Below are 21969 nucleotides of genomic sequence, written 5' to 3'. Positions count from 1 at the left end.
AAATGATGCTGTAGCAATGGACAACCAAATTCAAAAAAATCTAAATCTAGACACAGACCTTACATCTTTCAAAAAAATTAGCTCAAAATGCACCCTATCCATGTGAAAATATTACTTCATTATGTTACTTCTGTCTTTTCCCACTTAACCTGTTCTTCAAAGATATCCTTTCTTATCTAGATGTTAGTGTAACACTAATAAGACTCCTGTTTTAAAAATTAGAAACTAGGTTTCCCTAGTTGACATGATTTTTTAATGAGGATGGTAAGGAGCAAGAAAACAAGGCTTCCCTATGGTATTTGTGCATATCACTAAAGTATTATAACATTTTAGTATTTGCATTTTCTACTGAAAAATGTGCAACAGACTTATTACTAAAGAAAATTCAACAGTTGCAACCACTGTTCCCATTTTTTTTTTTGAGTGTCTTAAAGCCAGTCTTGCATGAGAGAAATTTTAAAAACACTGCTTTACAAATTTTTACCAGCCAGTCTTTGCCTGAAAAGGCATGCATGAACGTGAGCCAATGACTGAAAGTTGCCAGAATCCTGGCCAGAGGCAGACTGAAGTAGTTCTGAAGAAGTTTGAAGTAGACTTGAGGTTTCCATTTAGTTGTTCAAGAAATATTTCTCTGATCCCTTTCTCTTTTCTGATGGAATAGATAAATTTTTTAAGTAAATAATTCCCTTTTGTAATCATCCAGTTTTTAATTTAATTAATTCTATAATAAATAATAATCATTTCGAAATCATTCCATCCAGCAAGCTGGACACAATCATGATGCTTGAGAGCATGTCTATGAAATGCTCATTCAGCCTCGCTCTACTGTGTGGTGTCTTCCATTGCTGTTTTGTTTGTTTGTTTGAGTAAAAAACTGACATTTTTTATATAATGAAGAAGTTGTCCAAAGTGTCAGTTAAAGAATAAAAATAAAGCCCGTACTGTTGTCTAAGTGCTGGATGAACGATGATGTCCTGTTGAACAACATGAGCTGTCGTCAATTTCAGTCCTTTATTTGATGTACTACTAAAATAGGAGAAATGTTGCCAATTAGACTATGACTCCATCAGTTGTAAGATGCATCTGGGTTTCAGAAATACCAGAATGTGTAAAAATGTGAATTTTAAAACACAGAGGAGGGGTGGGTCACCTGGCAATCTATAGAGTATTTAAGAGACTTGTTTTTAGGGACACCTGGGTGGCTGGCTCAGTCTTTAAGTGTCTGCCTTCAACTCAGGTCATGATCCCAGCATCCTGGGATCGAGCCCTGCGTCGGGCTCCCTGCTCAGTAGGAAGCTGCTTCTCCCTCTTCAGCTCCCCCGTTTGTGTTTCCTCTCTCGCTATCACTCTCCATCATACATAAATAAAATCCATTTTTAAAAAAAGAGAGAGAGGGGTGCCTGGGTGGCTCTGTTGGTTAAACAACTACCTTTGGCTCGGGTCATGATCTCAGAGTCCTGGGATAGAGTCCTACATCGGCCTCCCAGCTCTGCAGGGAGTCTGCTTCTCCCCCGACCTTCTCCCTCTCATGCTCTCTCTTACTTATTCTCTCTCTCAAATAAATAAATTAAATCATTTTTAAAGAGAGAGAGAGAGACTTGTTTTTGTTAGGGAGCTTTGTGGCATCTTAATTCTAGGCATTACATATATTATAAATGGAGAATATACTTAATGTATCAGGGCTGGGAGGCATGGATTTCACATGCTTTTTTATAAAAATAATATTACTATCACTGATGTATGATAATAGTAGAATTCTTTTAATACTCTGACCCAGGTACCTTAGAAAATTTTGAGAAGACACAAAACCCCTTCACAAGGATACTTTATTGTAATGAAAATAAAAATTTATTACTACCCCGAAAGCAGTGAAATTCCTTAAGCATTGATGATTTCTGTGCGTGCTGGTTTTAAACAAATTTTAAAAATTCAAAAACTTTGCTAAAAGAGAATTTATAACCTTTGCTTAGCCAATAAATTATCTCTGACAAATGATGGAATGATTAAAGATTAAATAAGTAAAGAAAGGGCAAAAGATCATATCCCAGGATGTCAGTCAAGCTTATCATCAGCCCCAAGTAATGTGCAATTAACTGAACATTTTTCAACCTTGCAAATTATCAGTAAGTATTCTTGGTTTAACTTGTGCCTCTGTAGTAACAGAGCATGAATCATTAGCTTAATTGAAAAAAATTCTTGAAGGATACTTGGTGCTATATTTTGGTGATATAGTTCAGAACTTGCATCATTTGCTAGTCATAATACAGTGTCTGTTAGAGGAACTGACCCAATGACAAGCATAACAATCCAAAGTTTCTTATATCATTCACACCCAGCTTCAATATAAGAATGAAGTCTCTGCCTTTGTCTGAAAGGTATTTTTAAACTGTTTAGATTCTCTTTTGTGTCTGTTAATATTCAGTCTCTGAGCAGAAAAATAAGCAAGCTATAAAATGAAGGTATGAGAAGGTCTGTTTATTTTATAAGTGTTCTTTTATGTGATGCTAGCAAAATGTTTTTAATATAAACATGGAAACTAGGATCGAATTCCTGTTCTTGTAAGAAATGTATTTTCCTAGCTGCCATTCATTTGAAATGGACATCATTTATGGGAGACTTAACTTGTTCGTGCTTCTGTGGAGTGTTCAATGATAATAAAATGAAATTTGTCTGAAAATAGGAAGGACACGTTGATAACCGGGAAAGAAGTAAAGCTACCTGTTTTACTAACCCCTGTCAAAATAAGAACACAAGAGTAAAAATTGTGATGCTGAAGAGTTATTTAGCCTGCTTTCCCTCCAGAAGCAGATCCTGAAACATCGGCTTGCGTTCCCAGGAGCAGGCGTGGGGACCAGAGACAGTGAACTAGCGAAGGGAAGAGGGAGCGATAACAGAATGGTGGGTGCGCGCGGTGCGGAGCGGCACTTACATGACTGCACTGCAGCCCCTTGAGAAACCATCAGGGATGTCTCAGAATTGGCTGCCTGAGGACCGCAGGAAGACATATGTGTCCCCTGGCTTTCTCAGTCCCCTGGCTGGTGATGGTCTCACTGGGTGGTAGTGTCTCTGCGCTGTGCATTTGCACATGTCCGAGTAGAGATCAGGCTGCTGCATCGGAAAGGTGGGAAGCAAGACAGACCTGCCCAACTCCCCTTCACAGAACTGTGCACGTTAGTCATGGCGTGAGTCAGAGACGAGGCCCAGGGGATGAGATGCAATGCCCAGGCAGTGTCTGATGTAGAAGTATTGAGACGGCATATCCCTAGTGTCAGCTGACCATGTCCGTGGCATCGAGACACACAGAGTAAGGACCAAAACCAGAAGAAAGTAGTGGATTTAAAAAAAAAAAAAAAAAGGTAGTCTAATTTGAAATAGTTGGAGGAGCCAGCCAGGAATTAGAATCAGAAGTGGGAAGAATTCATAAAATCATTCATTCAACACGTGTTTATCCAGCCCAGTATTATGCTTCATGAGGACGATGTAAATTAGTCATCCCAGCCGCCAGGGAGCTCAGCGGAGGACGCTGGCAGGTCCCCGGGAGGTTCTGTGAAGTGTGTAAGTGGCATAGTGGGGGAGATAAGAGCAGTTAGTTCCCATCGGGGGATCCTCAGTCCAGTTTTGGACACGGGAGGGCAGGGAGTGCTTCTTGGATGAAGTGATCTCTTGGAATTTTTAAGGGGAGGAAACACAAGAGCTTCAGGAAGAGAGACGGGCAGATTTAGAAGGCCTGGGTCGGCAGGGGAGGGGCTGCGGTGCAGGGAGCACAGCTGGAGTTTGGCAGGGGTGCTGGGCTTGGTGGGAGAGAGGCAGCTGGCTGGTGAAGAACTTGGCTCTATCATTGTGAGGACTTCGAGGTTTCTCTTGAACACACTGGAAGGCCAGGGAAGGTTTTTAAGCACCAGAGTAACACCGGCAGCTCTGTCATTTCTATTCTACATGCGGAGAATGACCAGGACTCAGTTAAGGCTGGAGGTGGGGAGACTGACCCGGAGGGTTTGTGTGGGTGCTCTAAGCAAAGGACGATGGTGGCCTGGACCAGGGTGGTGACAGCTGGGACTGGGACAGGAATGAACACATGCTAAGGATATTCAGGAGCTGGGGCACGCAGAACTGGCCAGTTAATTGTATATGGTGAGGGTGAGGGAAGAGAGTGGTCAAGCCTGACAGGAACAGAATTAATGCTGACTCTTCATTTCTGACATGAGGAACGTGGAAGGAGCAGGAGATCCGGGGGAGGAGAGGGACAGTGAGTTCAGCTTGGACATGTTGAGTTGAGGGTGTTTGGAGACATGAACAGAGGTGTCGGGGAGGCCGCTGTGGACTTACAGACCCGACACTGATGAAGGGCCTGGGAGCTGGGAAGGCGGCATTAGAATGTGCAAAGGAGCCTGACGAGTGAGTGCGGTTGTTTGCAGTGAAGAGCAGTGGTCTGAGGCGAGAACCCCCAGGCAGCCCACCGTGGAGTGACCGAATAGATGAGGATCCCCACTAGAGACCAGAGATGTCAGGAGAAGCCAAGAGAGTGTAGAGTCATGGAAGTCACAAGAAGCATGTTCAAGAAGAGGGAGCGGTAGCAGCGTCTGATTCTGCTGACAGGGCTTGAGAAGCACCTTTGGAGTCGCTCAGCAAGAACTGTCTCAGCTCAGGGGGGATGAAGCAGGATCCAGGCTTAAAAACTGAGAGGGGGCAGCTGCTTAGGCATCTGCCTTCGTCTCAGGTCATGAGATCAGGCCCCACATTGAGCTCCCTGCTTCTCCCTCTGCCTCTCCCCCTCCCCTTCCCCCTGCTCCTACCACCTCCTCCCCCGGCTCTCTCTCAAATAAATAAAATCTTGAAAAAAATCAATGAAGTTCAATTTAAGAAGGTGACATAATCTGAATTTTGAAGACGCTCGTCAGAAAGGTAAATCTGAAGACCGAAGGCCTTCAGAACTGAGAGAGACTTGAGCATTTTCAAAAGCTGACGGGAGTTCGGGCAGAGAAAGCGTAACGGTAACAGAAGGGGCTGGAAACCAGTATATCCAGGGCTCCGGCATGAAGCACAAGAAAAGCCAAGCACACAGACGGGAAGATGAGCCTTAGAGAGTAAGGGCCCTTCGTCTGTTGTAGGAAAGGGTGAGGAAAGGCTCCGTGCCACCGGTGAGGGGATTGGATCGGTGGGGTGGCCGCAGGTTGAAAGCTTTCTCTTCCGATGCCGTTTGTTTTCCATTCGAAATAGGTACTAGTGACAGGGGTGGTGGCAGGACAAGAAGAATGGGAGACAGAGCCAGTTGCCAGTCCTTGTCCAAATCGGCGAGGGTGAGGGGGGCCGGGCTGGCTTTGCCAGAAGAGCATGTGCCTCTTGATCTCAGGGTCATGAGTTCGAGTCCTGTATTGGGGGGTAGAGATTACTTCGATAAAACTTAAAAAGTCAGCGAGGGTGATTGTGTAGATGGAAAGTCTCCAGCCTGGAGAAGGCAGACAGTCGTCTGGTCAGGCTGTTCATTGCTGTGAAAGGGCAAGAATTTAAAGCTGTTGACAGGGAAATGGTCAAAATATGGTAATAGCATCTGAAGTCAGTTAGAAAGGAACCAAAGCTAGGACAAACGGAGGAAAATGTCATAGAAGGGGTCACAGGACTGGTCATCTCTGAAAACCGAGTGACGGGCTCACTGAACCCATCAAGGATACGAAATGGCAGCCAGAGAAGAAGGAGTGTCTGGTTTTACAGTTCCAGAGGCATGTCAGGCTGTGGCCTGGGGTTCGGGGAGCTAAAGTAGAACGAAGGTAGGCTTACTGAGGAAGACTGACTCAACCAGGACAACAGCCGCGGCCGGTACCACATGGTGCAGCAGAGACGGACCTGCCAGAGATTTCCATTCCTTGGTGCCATTAGATATAGGAGCGGTGATGTCCCTGAATGAAGCCTCTTTTCATTTACCGATAATTCTCAGGCTGCTGCCCCCAGTAATGTAAACACGGGGCGGTGGGGAGTGCCTCCCGGGCATCAGTAAGTGACAGAGAATAGAGAGAGTACCATTTTTTAGAAAAATCTCATTTTGTGTATATAGTGATGTTGAGGACATCTGTGTTTGTTTTTTTCAGTTTTAACTACAACCCATAGGAAAAATACAATTTGTATCTCCACCTGGCGCACAGCCCTTGTACACGTGCCTGCGTGCCAAGTGTTGTGTCTGTCCGTACAGATATGCAGTTGAGACCAAAGTTTCATGAAATAAGGTTTATCCTCATTAGATGTGATATACTCCATTTGCTTTGCTATTTTATTAAAAAAAAAAAAGAAAAAAAAAGGCTGTCCTGACCTACTACATTGATTCATAACCCACTAAAAAATGACCACTTGGAATTTTTTAAGACTGGTGTATCTCAGCTTTTAAAGATTTATGTACTAGGTTTTCAGATCTGTGGGTATAATGGTATCAGCTGTTGAAGAGTAAGTTTTAGGTGCCTGTGAGCATGATTTTTGTTTGCAAGAAAGGCAATGCCAAGGTTCACTTTAATTTCAGAACTTACTGTTCATTACAGTGTAGTTTATTAAAATAACATCTGTTCCTTCTTTAGACATTTAAACTCAGATTATAAATCTTGTTTTCAGTGTGTAAGTTTTGTACATTTTAGCAATCATTTTTTTTTTTAATTTCAAGTTCTTTATTTATCAAGGACACTAGCCCTTTGTAATATGAGGAACAGTGAATAGAAACACAGAGCTAATCAATAACTCTCTTGCTCCAAGATGGTTTGATGATTTCCCATAAAATTCTTTTTTTTTTTTTTCCCAATTTATTTATTTTCGGAAAACAGGATTCATTATTTTTTCACCACACCCAGTGCTCCATGCAAGCTGTGCCCTCTATAATACCCACCACCTGGTACCCCAACCTCCCACCCCCCCGCCACTTCAAACATTTTTTAAGGGGCTTTTGAATAATGTTTGATTGTATTTATAAAATGCTAATTAAATCTCTTTCAACATTTTAAAACTTCTTTTATAAATGTAATATAATGTTTCCCTATAATTCAGTTGTCTGTTAAAATACTCATATAAATGGGGATGCCTGGGTGGCTCAGCCGGTAAGCATCTGCCTTCAGCTTAGGTCATGATCCCAGGGTCCTGAGGTCAAGTCGCACATCGGGTCCCATGCTCAGTGGGGAGCCTGCTTTTCTCTCTCCCTCTGTCCCTCCCCACTACTCATACTGTCTCTCATTCTCTCAAATAAATAAAATCTTTTTTTTAAAAGATTTTATGTATTTATTTGACAGACAGAGATCACAAGTAGGCAGAGAAGCAGGCAGAGAGAGAGGAGGAAGCAGACTCCCTGCTGAGCAGAGAGCCCAATGAGGGGCTTGATCCTGGGACTCTGGGATTATGACCTGAGCCAAAGGCAGAGGCTTTAACCCACTGAGCCACCCAGGTGCCCCTCAAATAAATAAAATCTTAAAAAAAAAAAAAAAGACTAAAATAAAATTCTGATATAAATGTAATAAATTTATAGAGGTGATAAACCTAAATTTTTACTTAGTTTGGAAGTAACACGTCTTAATCAGTTATTTAACTATGCATTTCCTGTTGGAGACAAAAATTATTGTTTATGTCGAAAATTTTCAGAAGTATGCTAATCAACTACTAGAACTAGTAAGTAAATTTTAGCAAGGTAGCAAGATGTGAGGCTAATACACGAAAATCAATTGAATTTTTAACCTACTAGCAACAAACAATTAGAAAATGAATTTTTAAAAAATATCTACTTACAGTAGCATAAAAGATATTCGTTACTTAGATATATATATTTATCAAGACTCCTGCAAGTCTGGGAACTACAAAACATTCTTCAGAGACCTAAATAATGGAGAGATTTGCCACATTCATGGACTGAAGATTGAATGTTTGTTAAGGTGACAGATGAGATCATGAGAGCAATCTGTTTATTATACTAATGGACCCAGGTCAATCAAATATTAGAAGTACCAAAAATAGCAAATATGCTTGGATTCCTCAACACCATTATTAGTACTGTAGTATTTATTCTCAAACATTTTCCTTCTTAATTCAGTTTTTCCAGGTTGTAAGACATACCAGAGCTATATAGTGCCATTTCAGGGACACTGTATCCCAAAGAAATGGACACATAGCCCATGACGAGGTGTTTCCTCAGCAAATTTCTTGTCTGCTCATTGCAGTTTGCATTGCTTAAGCCCCAAAGATTATATATTTTTTTAATTGTTTATTTGAGAGAGAGAGAGAGAGAGAGAGAGAGAGAGAGAATGAGAGAGAGAGAGCATGAGAGGAGAGAAGTCAGCGGGAGAAGCAGGCTCCCTGCCCAGCAGGGAGCCAGATGCAGGACTCGATCCCGGGACTCCAGGATCATGACCCGAGCCAAAGGCAGTCGCCCAACCAACTGAGCCACCCAGGTGCCCCCAAAGATTATATCTTGATTGTCGTGTGCATGGCATTTAGGTCTTAAGATATGTCATTGATTTGGGGGCGCCTGGGTGGCTTAGTTGGTTAAGCAACTGCCTTTGGCTCAGGTCATGATCCTGGAGTCCCAGGATCGAGTCCCACATTGGGCTCCCTGCTCAGCAGGGAATCTGCTTCTCCCTCTGTCCCTTCCCCGTCTCATGCTCTCTCTCTTTCAAATAAATAAAATTATTTTTTTAAAAAAATATGTCATTGATTCCTAACTAGCTCTAAAAATCTTTGAACCGATGGTATTGTCATATTGACCAACAAACTGACTACATTGTCATGTTCTTAGGATCATTCACATTTAGAGTTGAATAATATTATATTCAGTTGAATTTTTAGTATCTTTGATAGCACTTTCTGATTTTTCAATAACAACTTCCAAAATCAGTCTATTAACTTTATATTTAATACTTAACCATTACTACCATAGAATAGCAGGTAACTGGAGTGTGAATGCCAAGTAACATATTTAAAGTAGAGATATAAAGACAAAGGTTCTGGTTCTGTCACACATTAGCTTTGTGACATCAGGCAGGTCACAAGTTCTCAGCCTCAGTTTCATATCTGTGAAGTGGGAAATTCAGACTACATAAAGTTAAGAATCCTAGTATGGGTTTTTAATTTATTTTTTTAAGTTTTTATTTAAATTCCCAATGTTATCATACAGTGTTATATTAGTTTCAGGTACACAATGTGATTGAGCACTTCCCATCACCCAGTGCCCATCACAAGTGCCCTCTTTAATCACCTGTTTTCACCCATCTCCCCCAACCCACCACCTCTCTGGTAACCATCAGTTGTTCTCTATAGTTAAGAGTCTTTTTCTTCGTTTGCCTCTCTTTTTTTTCCCCTTTATTTTGTTTCTAGAATTCCACATACGAGTGCAGTCGTATAGTATTTGTCTTCCTCTGACTTATTTGGTTAGCATGATACCCTCTAACTCCATCCGTGTCTTTGCAAATAACAAGATTGCATTCTTTTTTATGGCTGAGTAAAACACGTGTCCTCACTTCGGCAGCACATATACTAAAAATGGCTGAGTAAAACACACACACACACACACACACACACACACACGAGTTTTCTTTATCCACTCATCAGTTGATGGACGCTTGGGCTGTTTCCACAGTTCGGCTATTGTAGATCATACTGCTATAAACATCGGGGTGCACGTATCCCTTTGAATTAGTATTTTTGTGTTTGGATAAATACGGAGTGTGCAATTGCTGGATCATAGAGTAGTTCTATTTTTAAGGAACCATTTTTAGTTCTAATTTTGAGGGGCCTCTATACTGTTTTCCAGAGTGGCTGCACTGGTTTGCATTCCCACCAACATACACAAAGATAATTTCAAAATGGATTAAAGATCTAAATGTGAGACCTAAAACCATAAAAATCCTAGAAGAGAACAGAGGCAATAACTTCTTTGACATTGGCCATAGCAGCTTGTTTCTAGATGGCTCCCAAGGCAAGGAAGACAAAAACAAAAATAAAGAATTGGGATTTTATATAAATAAAAAGCTTCTGTAAGCAAGGGAAACAATCAGCAAAACTCACAGGCAATCTACAGAATGGGAGAAGATATTTGCAAATGACATATCCAATAAAGGCTTAGTGTCCAATATATATAAAGAACTTCTAAAACTCAACACTCAGAGAAGGTATGTTTTGTGACCTCCAAATGTTTTAAGATTTTTTTGTGAGGATCACACTGCTTAAAAACTAGAACGCATTCCATAAATGTAAGCTATGTGGTTCTGAAGCACCAACTACTATGCACCATATTGACATTGTAGCATTTGCCGTAATCCTGCTGGATTTCACTACACGGCTACACTGTGTTCTTTCACCCACCTTCCCTGTTCCCACTGTTGACACCAGAAGATTCAAACTGTAGTTTCGGGTGAGGCCAAGTAGTTTAGGAGAGTGTTTTCCGAACTCTTGGATGTGGTCCACCATAAGAAATGGATTTTCCTTTGTGACCATACCCATTTGCACATTTCTCACAAACACAGAGCTGAAACAAAAGTGCTGAACAGTGCTCCTCTTTGCGCATGTGATGCACTCTAGTATTTTTCTTTTGTTCTACGACCGAGAGATGAGGAGGGAGGGGAGAAGCCCTGGATTCTTGCTCCAGCTGTGCTCCACTGCTGATCTGGGAGACGGAGCCATGTAGCAGCGAGTGCTGTGATTAGTATTTGTTGGTCCGTGCATTGTGCTAAATGCTTATTTCAGCCCCACACTGACCCTATTGCTCTAAATCCATATTCATGAGGCAAACAACTGATGAGTAATAGAAAGGGGCTGGGATGGGCAGGCATCTTAGAGTATATCTGTCGTTGGGAAGACTTCTTTAAACTACTCTGTAGACATCACACTGTTGTGGTTATCGAGAGTCCTTTGTGACCGTAACCAGTGGGTGTGGTGGGTCCCTGAACACTGAGGTCAGACCAGGGAACATGCCCGCCACAGCCACATTACTGCCCTGAATGACCAGTTACTACCCTAGACAGCTTCGGGTGGGGGGTCTAGATGGATATTTTGAGCCTGTCTGATGAAACTTGCCTGATTGAAATGATGGGCGCGCTCATCAAAAGCCTGAGGGAAGTATAGGTGAGAACTAGGCTACAGGCAGGGAAAACTAGTACAAGTTTGAACCAGTCTGTGACTGACAGGCCTCTCTCTGTTTCTTAATTCCAGTGATACTGGTAACCAAGACAGCAGTTTTGTACATCATTTTGTGTTTTATTCGGTGTATCCACGCGTATATATGGACCCTGCGTAAGAGAAGTCACTTATTTGTTGGCAAAGTGACAAACTGGTTCTTTTTCTCTCTTCTGCTGCTGCAAATACAGACAGAGTGAGCACAGATCTTTCTGTTTTTATAAGTGGCCTACTGTCTTGGTCAAGAGTCTAACCTTTTTATATTTTACTACAGCCTAAATTTGTGAATTTACTGGTCAGGTATGCCAAAGATTATGTTCCTAGCTAGATAATTAACTGAAAACTGTACAAAATAAAACCAAATTGTATTATGTGGTGTCATACAATAATCTCATTGTTTATCATGTATTTTAGCAAACTATACAATTGCATGCCTAATTTTTAAAATAACTCCTCACTTTTGTTTTGTTTGTAATGTAACTATCTTTGTCTGCCAAGCATCTGGATTCTCCAGATGTGTCTGCCTTTGGAGAAAGGCAGGGATATAGGCTTATATCCCTTAACAAACCCTGGACTGAAATACTATGTCCATTAATTTTATTATGCAAAAATGCCATGTATTTACTTGCTTACTTATGTATTTATGATTTATTTATTTGAGAGATAGAGAGCATACATATGGGGAGGAGGGGGATAGAGAGAGAAAGTATCTCAAGCAGACTCCCCACTGAGCATAGAGCTCAGTGTGGGGCTCGATCTCGTGACCCTGAGATCATAACCTGAGCCAAAATCAAGAGTTGGACACTTAACCGACCAAACCACCCAGGTACCCCCTCAAAGATGCTTTTTAAAAATATATATTTTTAGAGGCACCTGGTGGCTCAGAGGGTTAAGCCTCTGCCTTTGGCTCAGGTCATAATCTCAAGGTCCTGGGATCGAGCCCCACATGGGGCTCTCTTGTCAGTGGGGAGCCTGCTTCCCCCCCAACTCTGCCTGCCTCTCTGCCGACTTGTAATCTTTCTCTTTATCACTTAAATAAATGAAATCTTTAAAAACACACACACACATAAAATCTTTAAAAACACATATATATAAAACACATATATATGTGTTTTTAAACACATATTTTATATATATGTGTTTTTAAACACATATTTTATATATATATGTGTTTTTAAAGATTTTATTTCATGTGTGTGTGTGTTTTAAGATTTTATTCATTTGAGAGAGAGAGTAAGTGTGAGTGTGGGAAGGGGCAGAGGGAGAGAATATCCAAGCAGACTCCCACTGAGCTCAGAGCCCGACATGAGGCTTGATCTCCCAACCCTTGAGATCAGGACCTGAGCAAAAACCAAGAGTCGGTTGTTTAACTGACTGAGCCGCCCAGACATCCCTAAAAAGTATTTTACTTTAAGTAAACACGAGTTGAGTATGCTAGAGAAAATTTAAATAAATGCCATTTGTGTTTTCCTCTTTTTTTAATTTCTTTGTTGCTTACTTAATGTTAAATCGCATAGGGCATCTCTTTGAGCAGACAACAGCAGTTTACTGCGCTGGTCTAAGCCTTGGCGTCAGGATCGCTGTTCTCATTCCACATTCAGATCTGAGTTAAGTCCCTTCATGAAGAAGATCTGTCTCTTCCGAAGAGTCAGTGACACGTGTGGCAGCTGCTGACGGACGCCCGCACTGCAGGCGCCTGGGAGGGCTCTGGGACGCCGCTAGCACGATTTGAACTTCTCGGCATTTTTTCCACCCGCTGTCTGTATAGGCCTTAGCAGCCTGAAGCGAATTCTTGTCCACGTGGGAGCTTTGATACGCATCTTAAAGTGATGCCAGGTAGTTCCTCAAAACTGTGAATTAAACCAGAAAACCTTCCTTTCAAGTTGACGAAATCAGAGGGTACGGGGAGCCGGGGGGATTAGGTGCTGTGAGGTACTGACTCAGTGTAAATCGGGGATTTGAGCTAGTTCGCTAACTTTGCATGATCCTTGTTCTATAAAATACACATACTGTTTTCAGAAAAGTGATTATAAATTGAACTCTATTTCTTAATGTCTTTTGAAAAACACCCTGTGGTTAAATCCATTCCTGCGAATCTTGACAAAACCAAGGCTCTTCCACAATGCGGCTTATCAGTTACTGTGTTACATTGTCGTTTTAAAAATGAGGAGTTTTGAATAGGAGACTTTTTTCCTTCCTCTGTTCCTTCCTTCCTTCCTTCTAGAGAGAGAGAGAAAGGCAAGGGGCAGGGAGAGGGAAGATCACAAGCAGGCTCTGTGCCCAATGCAGAGCCCAATATAGGGCTGGATCTCCTAACACAACCCTGAGATCATGAGCAAAGCCGAAATCAGGAGTCAGATGCTTAACTACCTGAGCCACCCAGACCCTCCCAGCGTTTTGAGCATGTTCTTGAAGCACTCAAACTGCATTGAAGAAAGCAAGGAAAATCAGAAGGGACCTTTGAGTTTATGAGCACTTTCTGATTTGCCAGTGGTGCTAGAGGTAATTTTAGAACCGTAGACCTGGCTTTCACTACAAACTGTAGCCATTCTTTTCTTAACTGCACACTTCTGAACCCTCAAACAACAGGAAATATGAGTACCTCCCCCCCTCATGCAGTTGAAAATCAGCGTGTAACTTCAGACTCCCCCAAAACTTAACTAGTAAGAGCCTACCGTTGGCCATACCAATAACATAAACAGCACGTAATTGTTCTGTTCTATGTATTGTATAGTCTATTCTTACAACAAAGTCAGCTAGAAAAAATATTAAGAAAATCATAAGGAATAGAAAATACGTTCACAGTTGTGTACTGTATTTATGGAAAAGAAAAAATCTGTGTATATGTGGACCCATGCAGTTCAAACTTATTTAAGGATCAGCTTGTATTTTTTAAAACAATTTGTTCTCAAGAGAAGGAGTGTGTATGGACTAAAAATACAGTGCTTTGTAACACTGCTTTATTCATTTTTAGTCACCATACTTATTTATTTTGTTTTTCAAAATACATTAAAGGAATAATTGAGATTTAAAAAAAATATGTAACAGAAACATGTTTGGATTCAAAGGACCGAGCAACACTGTTCTGTAAAAGACCTCTGATTCTGTCATCTTGTGTTGTTGCCCTCAAAAGTTCTATAACAAGTTCAGGTATTAGAAAAAAAGTAGTTGGGGGGTGTCTGGGTAGCTCAGTTGTTGAGTATCTGCCTGCTGCTCGGGTCATGATCCCGGGGTCCTGGCCTCGAGCTCTCTGCTCGTCGGAAAGCCTGCTTCTCCCTCTCCCTCTGCTTGTGTTCCCTCTCTTGCCGTCTCTCTCTCTCTGTGTCAAATAAATAAATAAAAATCTAAAAAATTAAAAAAAGGAAGAGGAGGAGGAGAAAAAGAAGTAGTGGAGATACAGGAAAAGTTTTTAGAGATTTATTTTAAACTTTAAAAAAACTGGACTTGGGGCGCCTGGGTGGCTCAGTGGGTTAAGCCGCTGCCTTCGGCTCAGGTCATGATCTCGGGGTCCTGGGATCGAGTCCCGCATCGGGCTCTCTGCTCAGCGGGGTGCCTGCTTCCCTTCCTCTCTCTCTCTGCCTGCCTCTCTGCCTACTGTGATCTCTTTCTGTCAAATAAATAAATAAAATTTTTTAAAAAAATCATTAAAAAAAAAAAACTGGACTTTAGAAAGTCTCAAGTTTTGGGGCTTGTGAATAAATCTTGTAGCTGAGCAACCGGAAGACAAAAACTCAGTTTCTGTGTCAGACCCGTCAGAGCTGATGAAGAACAGGAGAGAGTCTGAAATGTGACCTGAACAAAAGAGAATTTTTCTGTTGTTCAGAGGTTCTATGTATCGATGGTGAAATTTTGCCTTAACTCATTTGGTTGCTGGTTAGTTTATTTAATGACAAGAAAGGAGTTTTAATGTTGTTATTATAGTGCACACATTTTCATTCTTAAAACATTTTACTTCAAAGTAGAGCTTTTCAGTGCACTATGAAGAACGTGAAAACCAAGAGCATTAAGTCTCTTGGGGAGATCTGAGTCAACAAGTAACAAATGGATTTCATCATAAGCAAATGTGACCCAGTGAGAGCACAGCAGAAGCTCTCTGGAAGTGCATGGATGAGTCCACCAGCCCGCTAGCACAAGAGGGGTGGAAGGATCTGTAAGATTAAAGCAAAAACAGTGAACCTGCGTGGCTCTCTGAGGGTCAAAGAAAACATTTCTTCCTCTGAGCAACAGCAAAACTGATTTGGTTTCCTGCTTTCGTTGATCACCTCGGGAAAGGGAGTTTGCTTCCCAAAAGTGGATTGCGGGTTCTGATCTAGTATCCAAAGACAGTAGAATCAAACACTCAGGTATAGGTTATGCTCACTGGATTAGGGACCATTGAGCATCGGGGCCTTTGAGCAGTAGCAAAGCAACTCGTAGCTCGTGGCTGACTCAGAAGTATCCTTAAATGCTGCTTACGCCATTCACTTTGGCTGTGGCTCACTGTCGGATGCGGGCCCAGACTCTTCTTTCTGTACAAATCATCAGTTCAGCTCTGCCAGTTCATAAAAGGTCTAGAGCATGAGTACTTCCCACACAGTTTCTTTGTTTCTAGAATTCTTAGTCTCTCTGGAGAAGCAGACATAGACTAGACTAGGATGTGAAGCATGAGACACAGCCTTTTATTCCAGATAAACCTAGGGCATGTTTGACGGGTTGTTTGCAGTTAACATCATTTCTGTACAGTTTACTGTGGTTAATTAATGGGAATTTTATGAAGATGCCAGATACCATTCTTGTCCTAAAAATGGATTAGCACAGAACACAATTTAAAGCTTTTGTGACCTGATTAATTTCAATATTTATTACACATTCAGAAATAAAACAATCCAAGAATGATTTAATTGGAGAATTCAGACACTGAGTAATAAACATGAGGTACTAATTAACAAGAAAGCAGATGAAAGCTGGGTAGTTGCTCTGAAGATCTGTCTTCTGTTGCTTGTCTATTAATTAGAGTGGGAGAAAGATGAGCCCCAGGAACCGCAAACACTGACGGGATGCCCACTCAGCACTGCGCCGTGGGGGTCTCCGAATCCCCAGCATCTCGGGAATGTGGTGCCTGGGCCCCCAGCCGAGAAGTACAAGACTTGCTTCCCACCCTCAGGGAGGTTACCATCAGGTTGGTTAGGCTACCCACAGAGAAAATGGAAAAACGCAACCAGAATACTCTTCCTATAAAAGGCTTTTTCTGCATGAAAAATCACTTTTGATAGATGTGTTAATTAGCTTGACGGTGATACTCATTTCACAGTGTGGACGTGTATCCAGATAACATGCTGGTACACACTACATATGCACGATCCTAATACTTGTCAGGTTTACCTCAGTGAAGCTGGGTGGAGGAAAGCTCTGTTCTTAAGTGGTTATAATAAAAGGAAAAACTCAGTTGACAGTAAGATGGCTTACAGGGACAAAATTGCTGAGGTTTTAAATTGTTTTTTTCCAGGCAAAGTTGGCCAGAGTAGAAAAAAATGCTGCATGCATTTTCCTCATTGCTAATTTTTCTTAAGTATTGAATTTATTGCTCATTCCATTTTAGTCTCTGAATTGTGAGAACATTTAAAAAATTATTAGAAATGGATATGCAGTATCCACAGAAATGCAAATCTTTGCATTTTTAAAAAAGGATGTAAGAGTTTCACGTTCGTCTCACCACTTTGGCTTCTATCAGACCCTGCAGGCTTAGATCCCAGGGATGGATGGGGTAAGGATATAAAAAAAAAAAAAAAAAGTTATATTTTCTCTAATTTGCATAAAAGATCTTGGAAACTTTGATTATGGCCATTAATTCCGTTCACTGGCCTTTGCATTCCCACCATTGTTTGGGATTAAAAATAAAATCTAGGGGCTCCTGCGTGGCTCAGTGGGTTAAAGCCTTTGGCTTCGGCTCAGGTCATGGTCCCAGGGTCCTGGGATCGAGCCCCACATTGGGCTCTCTGCTTGGCTGGGAGCCTGCTTCCTCCTCTCTCCCTGCCTGCCTCTCTGCCTACTTGTGATCTTTGTCTGTCTGTCAAATAAATAAATAATATCTTTAAAAAAAAATCTGAAGTGTGTTTTGAGTATGAAAAAGCTTTATGGGGGCGCCTGGGTGGCTCAGTGGGTTAAGCCGCTGCCTTCGGCTCAGGTCATGATCTCAGGGTCCTGGGATCGAGTCCCGCATCTGGCTCTCTGCTCAGCAGGGAGCCTGTTTTCCTCTCTCTCTCTCTGCCTGCCTCTCCATCTACTTGTGATTTCTCTCTGTCAAATAAATAAATAAAATCTTTAAAAAAAAAAAAAAGAAAGAAAGAAAAAGCTTTAGGATTGTAGGATAGCTGGATTGTTCATGGTTGGTGAATCTGGGGCCAGAAGCGGAGCTTCTTCTGGCCTTTCTTCCTACGTAAACAGTGCCTCTGTTTGCATTAAGCATGGTTTGAGACCCACAGATTGTCTTTGTTTTGATATTCAGAAAACTCAGGGGCATCTGGGTAGCTCAGTCAGTTAAGCGTCTGCCTTCCACTCAGGTCCTCAGGTTGTGACCCCAGGACCCTGGGATTGAGCCCTGCGTCTGGCTCCCTGCTCAGTGGGTAGCCTGCTTCCTCCCTTTGCCTTTGCCCCTCCCCACGACTTGTGCACACTCTCTCTCAAATAAATAAATAAAATTTTAAAAGTAATAATAATCACTACTTATAGTGGAGAGAGATGGCCTTCACTTATCTGAGCCCTTTATGAGGATTTTTGAGGGACCTAATTTGACGTTGTATTCTGGTTGCTTTATTTTTCTCTGGCAGCCTCGGTTTCATTTGCTAGTATTATATGTTTCTTTATTTAAATTTTTTCTGCGAGCTTCAGTGAGGCAAGTGACATTCTTATAGATATCCTGGTTAGCTCTGAGACTTGAGTTTTGTTTGTTTTTTTGTAAGATTTATTTATTTATTTAGAGAGAGCATGAGAAGGAGGGGCAGAGGGAGCCAGAGAGAGAATCTCAAGCAGATGCCACCCTGAGCACAAAGCCAACACGGGGCTCGATCCCACCACCATGACGTCACAACCTGAGCCTGAACCAGGAGCCAGATGCTTAACTGACTGTGCCACCCAGGCGCCTAAACTTGAGTTTTTTATGGTTAAGAAGTTTTAGACATCTATTCATTCATTCGTTCAAGATTCTTTAAAACAGTGAATGTGCAAAGCCTCATTTTGAGATCGCTCTTAATTGCAGTATGTAATGAAAGGTCCTGATATGGTCATTTTTTTCAGTTAAGGAAATAATCTTATAAATCCCCTACTCATCTTGAATAATGAATTATTAAAAGTCAATACAATGAGTTATTGCTTTATTAAGTCAGATCAGACTTATTGAACTTTGGCTTTATTGATCAGTGTATTTGGTATATAGCATTATGTGAACTATGAACCAGAAGTAGAAGAAAAGTAATTGAGCTTAAGGTTCAAAAGCAGATAGATAATTTTAAAGAACACAATATATAATAAAATCTGAAAATATTTTAAATTTGTACATAAAATGCTATAGTTTTGTTTATACTTATGAAAATAAGTAAAATCCTGAAATATACTACCTTTGACCACTAATCTCAGATTACTAGGGATTTTTATGCTAAAATAACTAAATTACAAAGACATGGTCCAATAAGATGTTCTAGATGTTTTACTAAATTTCCTTTGTGAGTTCTCTCTTTCCTTCTTTATATGTGTGAGGGGTTGGGGTTGGCGGGTGGAATATATGTGTGTGTGTGTCTCTTTCTCTCTTTCTTCATGTATTAATAATCCATTCCTTCTTACTGCTAAGAAGTAGTCCATGGTATGGACCATGGTTGTACCATAGCTTGTTTAATTATTTACCTGTTGAAGGACATCTGGTTTGTTTCCATTTTAGGACTCTCACCCAAAAAACCTGCTGTAAACATCTGTTAAACAGGTTTTCGTGTAAGCTTATTTTTTGTTTCTCTGAGATAAATGACCAAGAGTATAATTGCTAGGTTGTAGGGTTAAATATATGTTTAATTTCTTACGAAGCTGCCAAATTGTTTTCCAGAATGGCTGTACTATTTTCTGTTACCACCAACGTGTATTTAAGACGATATTTCTTCACATTCTTGCCAGCATTGGTTTTGTTACTGTTTTTGTTTTAGCTGTTCTGATAGGTGGATGGCAGTATCCCACTATGGTCTTAATTTGTGTTTCCCCAATAGCTATTGATCATCCTTTCATGTGCTTACTTGCCATCCGCATATTCCCTTCAGTGAAATGCACCCCATGTCTTGTTTGTTTTTATATGGCTGAGTTATGAGAGTTGTTTATATACTTTTTTATTTTTGTAAAGTTTTTAAAATTTATTTGAGGAATTTCTGCACCTAATGTGGGGCTCAAATTCACGCAAGATCAAGAGTTGCGTGCACGGGACGCCTGGTGGCTCAGAGGGTTAAAGCCTCTGCCTTCAGCTCAGGTCACGATTTCCGGGGTCCTGGGAACGAGTCCTGCCTCGGGCTTTCTGCTCAGCAGGGAGCCTGCTTCCCACCCCACCCTACCCCCCGCTTCTTGCCTACTTGTGATCTGTCAAATAAATAAATAAAATCTTTAAAAAAACAAAAAAAAAAAGAGTCGCATGCTCTTCCAACTGAAACTGCCAGGTGCTCCCCTTTATGTATTTTAAATACAAGTCCTCAGTAGCTTGTCTTTTTGTCCTTTGTTGGTTTTCACAAAGCAAAAGTGTTTAATTTTGATGCTGTCCAGTTTATCATATTTTTCTTTTTCTTTTATGAATCAGGCTTTTGGTGTCCTATGAACTCTTCAATAAGCCCTAGGTATCAGAGATATTCCCTCGTAAGTTTTATACTTTTACATGTAACATAGGATTCATGAGTTAACCTTTGTTTAGGATGGAAAGTTTAGATCAAGATTTAGTTTTTTGCCTATGGATATCCAATTGCTCCCAAACTGCTGGTTACAAAGGCTCTTCCCCCACCGAATTGCTTTGGCATTTTTGTCAAAATCAATTGGCCAGACTTGTGCGGTGCTGTTTCCGGATCCTCTGTCTTGTTCCACAGATCTGTGTGTCCACCCGTGTAAATACTACACAGTCTTGATTGCTGGAACTATGAAGCAAGCCTTGAAGTTGGGTAGAATGATTCGTCTCCAACTTCCTTCTTTGTCAGAGTTGTTTCAGCTCTCCCAGTCTTTCTGTATAAATTTTAGAATAATCTTGCCTATATCCGTAAAAGTACTTATGAAGATTTTGTTAGGAACTGTGTTAAATCTATGTGTCAGCGTGGAGAGAATTACTATTTTTCTCAAAAGTCTTCCAATCCATGAACTTAAGAAGTGTGTGATTCAGTGCACTAAGTACATTCACATGGTTGTGCGGCCATCACACCGTCTGTCTTCATAACTTTTTTCATGGCCCCATAACTAAACTCTGTACCTATTAAACAATAGCTCCCATTCCTTTCTCAGCTCACAAGTCGAATTGCCATCTTTATGAATTTGACTATTAAGTCCTTCATAGAGGAGTAGCATCATACATTATTTGTCCTTTTGGGTTCATTCATGCCTTCAGGGTTCATTCATGTTGTAGCGTTAGAACTTCATTTCTTTTTAAGGTTGAATGATACCCGTTGTATGGGAAGACCATGTTTTGTTTACCCGTTCAACCATTCATGGACACCTGGGTGGTTTCCACCTTGTGGCTGTTTAAATAATGCTGCAGTGAACATGGGTAGCCTCCAGATATCTCTTTGAAACCCTTCTTTCTATTTTCTGGGGTCTATGTCCAGAAATGGAGTTCTAGATTATATAATAATTCTAGTTTTTTTTTTGAGGAACGACTGATACTGTTTTTCCCAGAGGGCACACTTCTACATCCCCACCAGCAGTTGTGCAAGCATTCCAGTATCTCCACATTCTTGCCAACACTTCCTGTTTTCTGGGTTTTTGACAATGACAATCTTAATGCGTGGGACATAGTATTTTATTGTGGTTTCAATTTGCATTTCCCTAATGACGAGTGATGTTGAGCATCTTTTCATATGGTCATTGGCCACCTGTATGTCGTCTTTGGAGAAATGTCTATTCATGTCTTTTGCCTGTTTTTGAATCAACTTATTTGGGTTCTTTTGTTGTTGAGTTTTAGGAGTTCTTTATATCTGAGATATTGGTCCCTTACAAGGTGTGTGATTTACAGTTCATTTGATTGTTGTATGTTGATCTTTTATCCTGTGATTTGCTGGGCTCATTTATAGTTCTAGGAGGATTGTTTTATAGCACCCTTGAGATTCTCTACAGACACTGTTATGTCTGTAGGGACAGTGTTATTTCCTCTTTTCCTATCCGCATGCATTTCAGTTTCTGTTTTCAATTCTGTTCTTATTGCTTTAGCTAGGACTTCCAGCACTATTTTGAGTAAAACTGGTGATGGTATGAGTTCTTGCCTTTTCTTTCTTTCTTTTAAGAATTTATTTATTTGACAGAGAGAGATCACAAGTAGGCAGAGAGGCAGGCAGAGGGGGGTGGGGGAAGCAGGCTCCCAGATGAGCAAAAAGCCCAATGGGGGGCTCAATCCCAGGACCCTGAGATCATGACCTGAGCCAAAGGCAGAGGCTTAACCCACTGAGCCACCCAGGCGTACCACCTTATTTCTAACCTTAGGGGGAAATTGTTCATTCTTTATCAAGTTAAGGAAATACCTGTGCAATCCTAGTTTTCTGGGAGTTTTTATCATGCCTGGTTATGTGTTGAACCCGTGAGGTGTATTTTCGTATCAGTTGATGTGACTATGTAGATATTTTCTCTAAACTGTTAATGTGGGAGGTA

The 21969-nt window shown here is 41.1% G+C and overlaps 1 protein-coding gene across 5 annotated transcripts in view; it reads left to right on the top strand.

The window, feature by feature from the left end:
• ATE1 (arginyltransferase 1) overlaps positions 1-21969 on the top strand; it is a 168904-nt gene that overhangs the window by 127704 nt on the left and 19231 nt on the right. Inside the window, exon 12 of one of the 5 annotated variants that reach the window (XM_044240652.1) lies at positions 11164-11371. The exons of the other annotated variants lie outside the window; for them this stretch is intronic. Within the exon in view, the coding sequence (XP_044096587.1) occupies positions 11164-11327 (164 nt within the window). The 3' untranslated portion in view covers positions 11328-11371. Of the gene's footprint in view, positions 1-11163; positions 11372-21969 lie in introns of those variants that run through there. 5 annotated transcript variants of the gene reach the window in all.

This window comes from Neovison vison, chromosome 2 (genome assembly GCF_020171115.1).
Source record: "Neovison vison isolate M4711 chromosome 2, ASM_NN_V1, whole genome shotgun sequence".
NCBI classification, from domain to species: domain Eukaryota; kingdom Metazoa; phylum Chordata; class Mammalia; order Carnivora; family Mustelidae; genus Neogale; species Neogale vison.
This window is presented reverse-complemented; position numbering and strand designations above follow the sequence as displayed.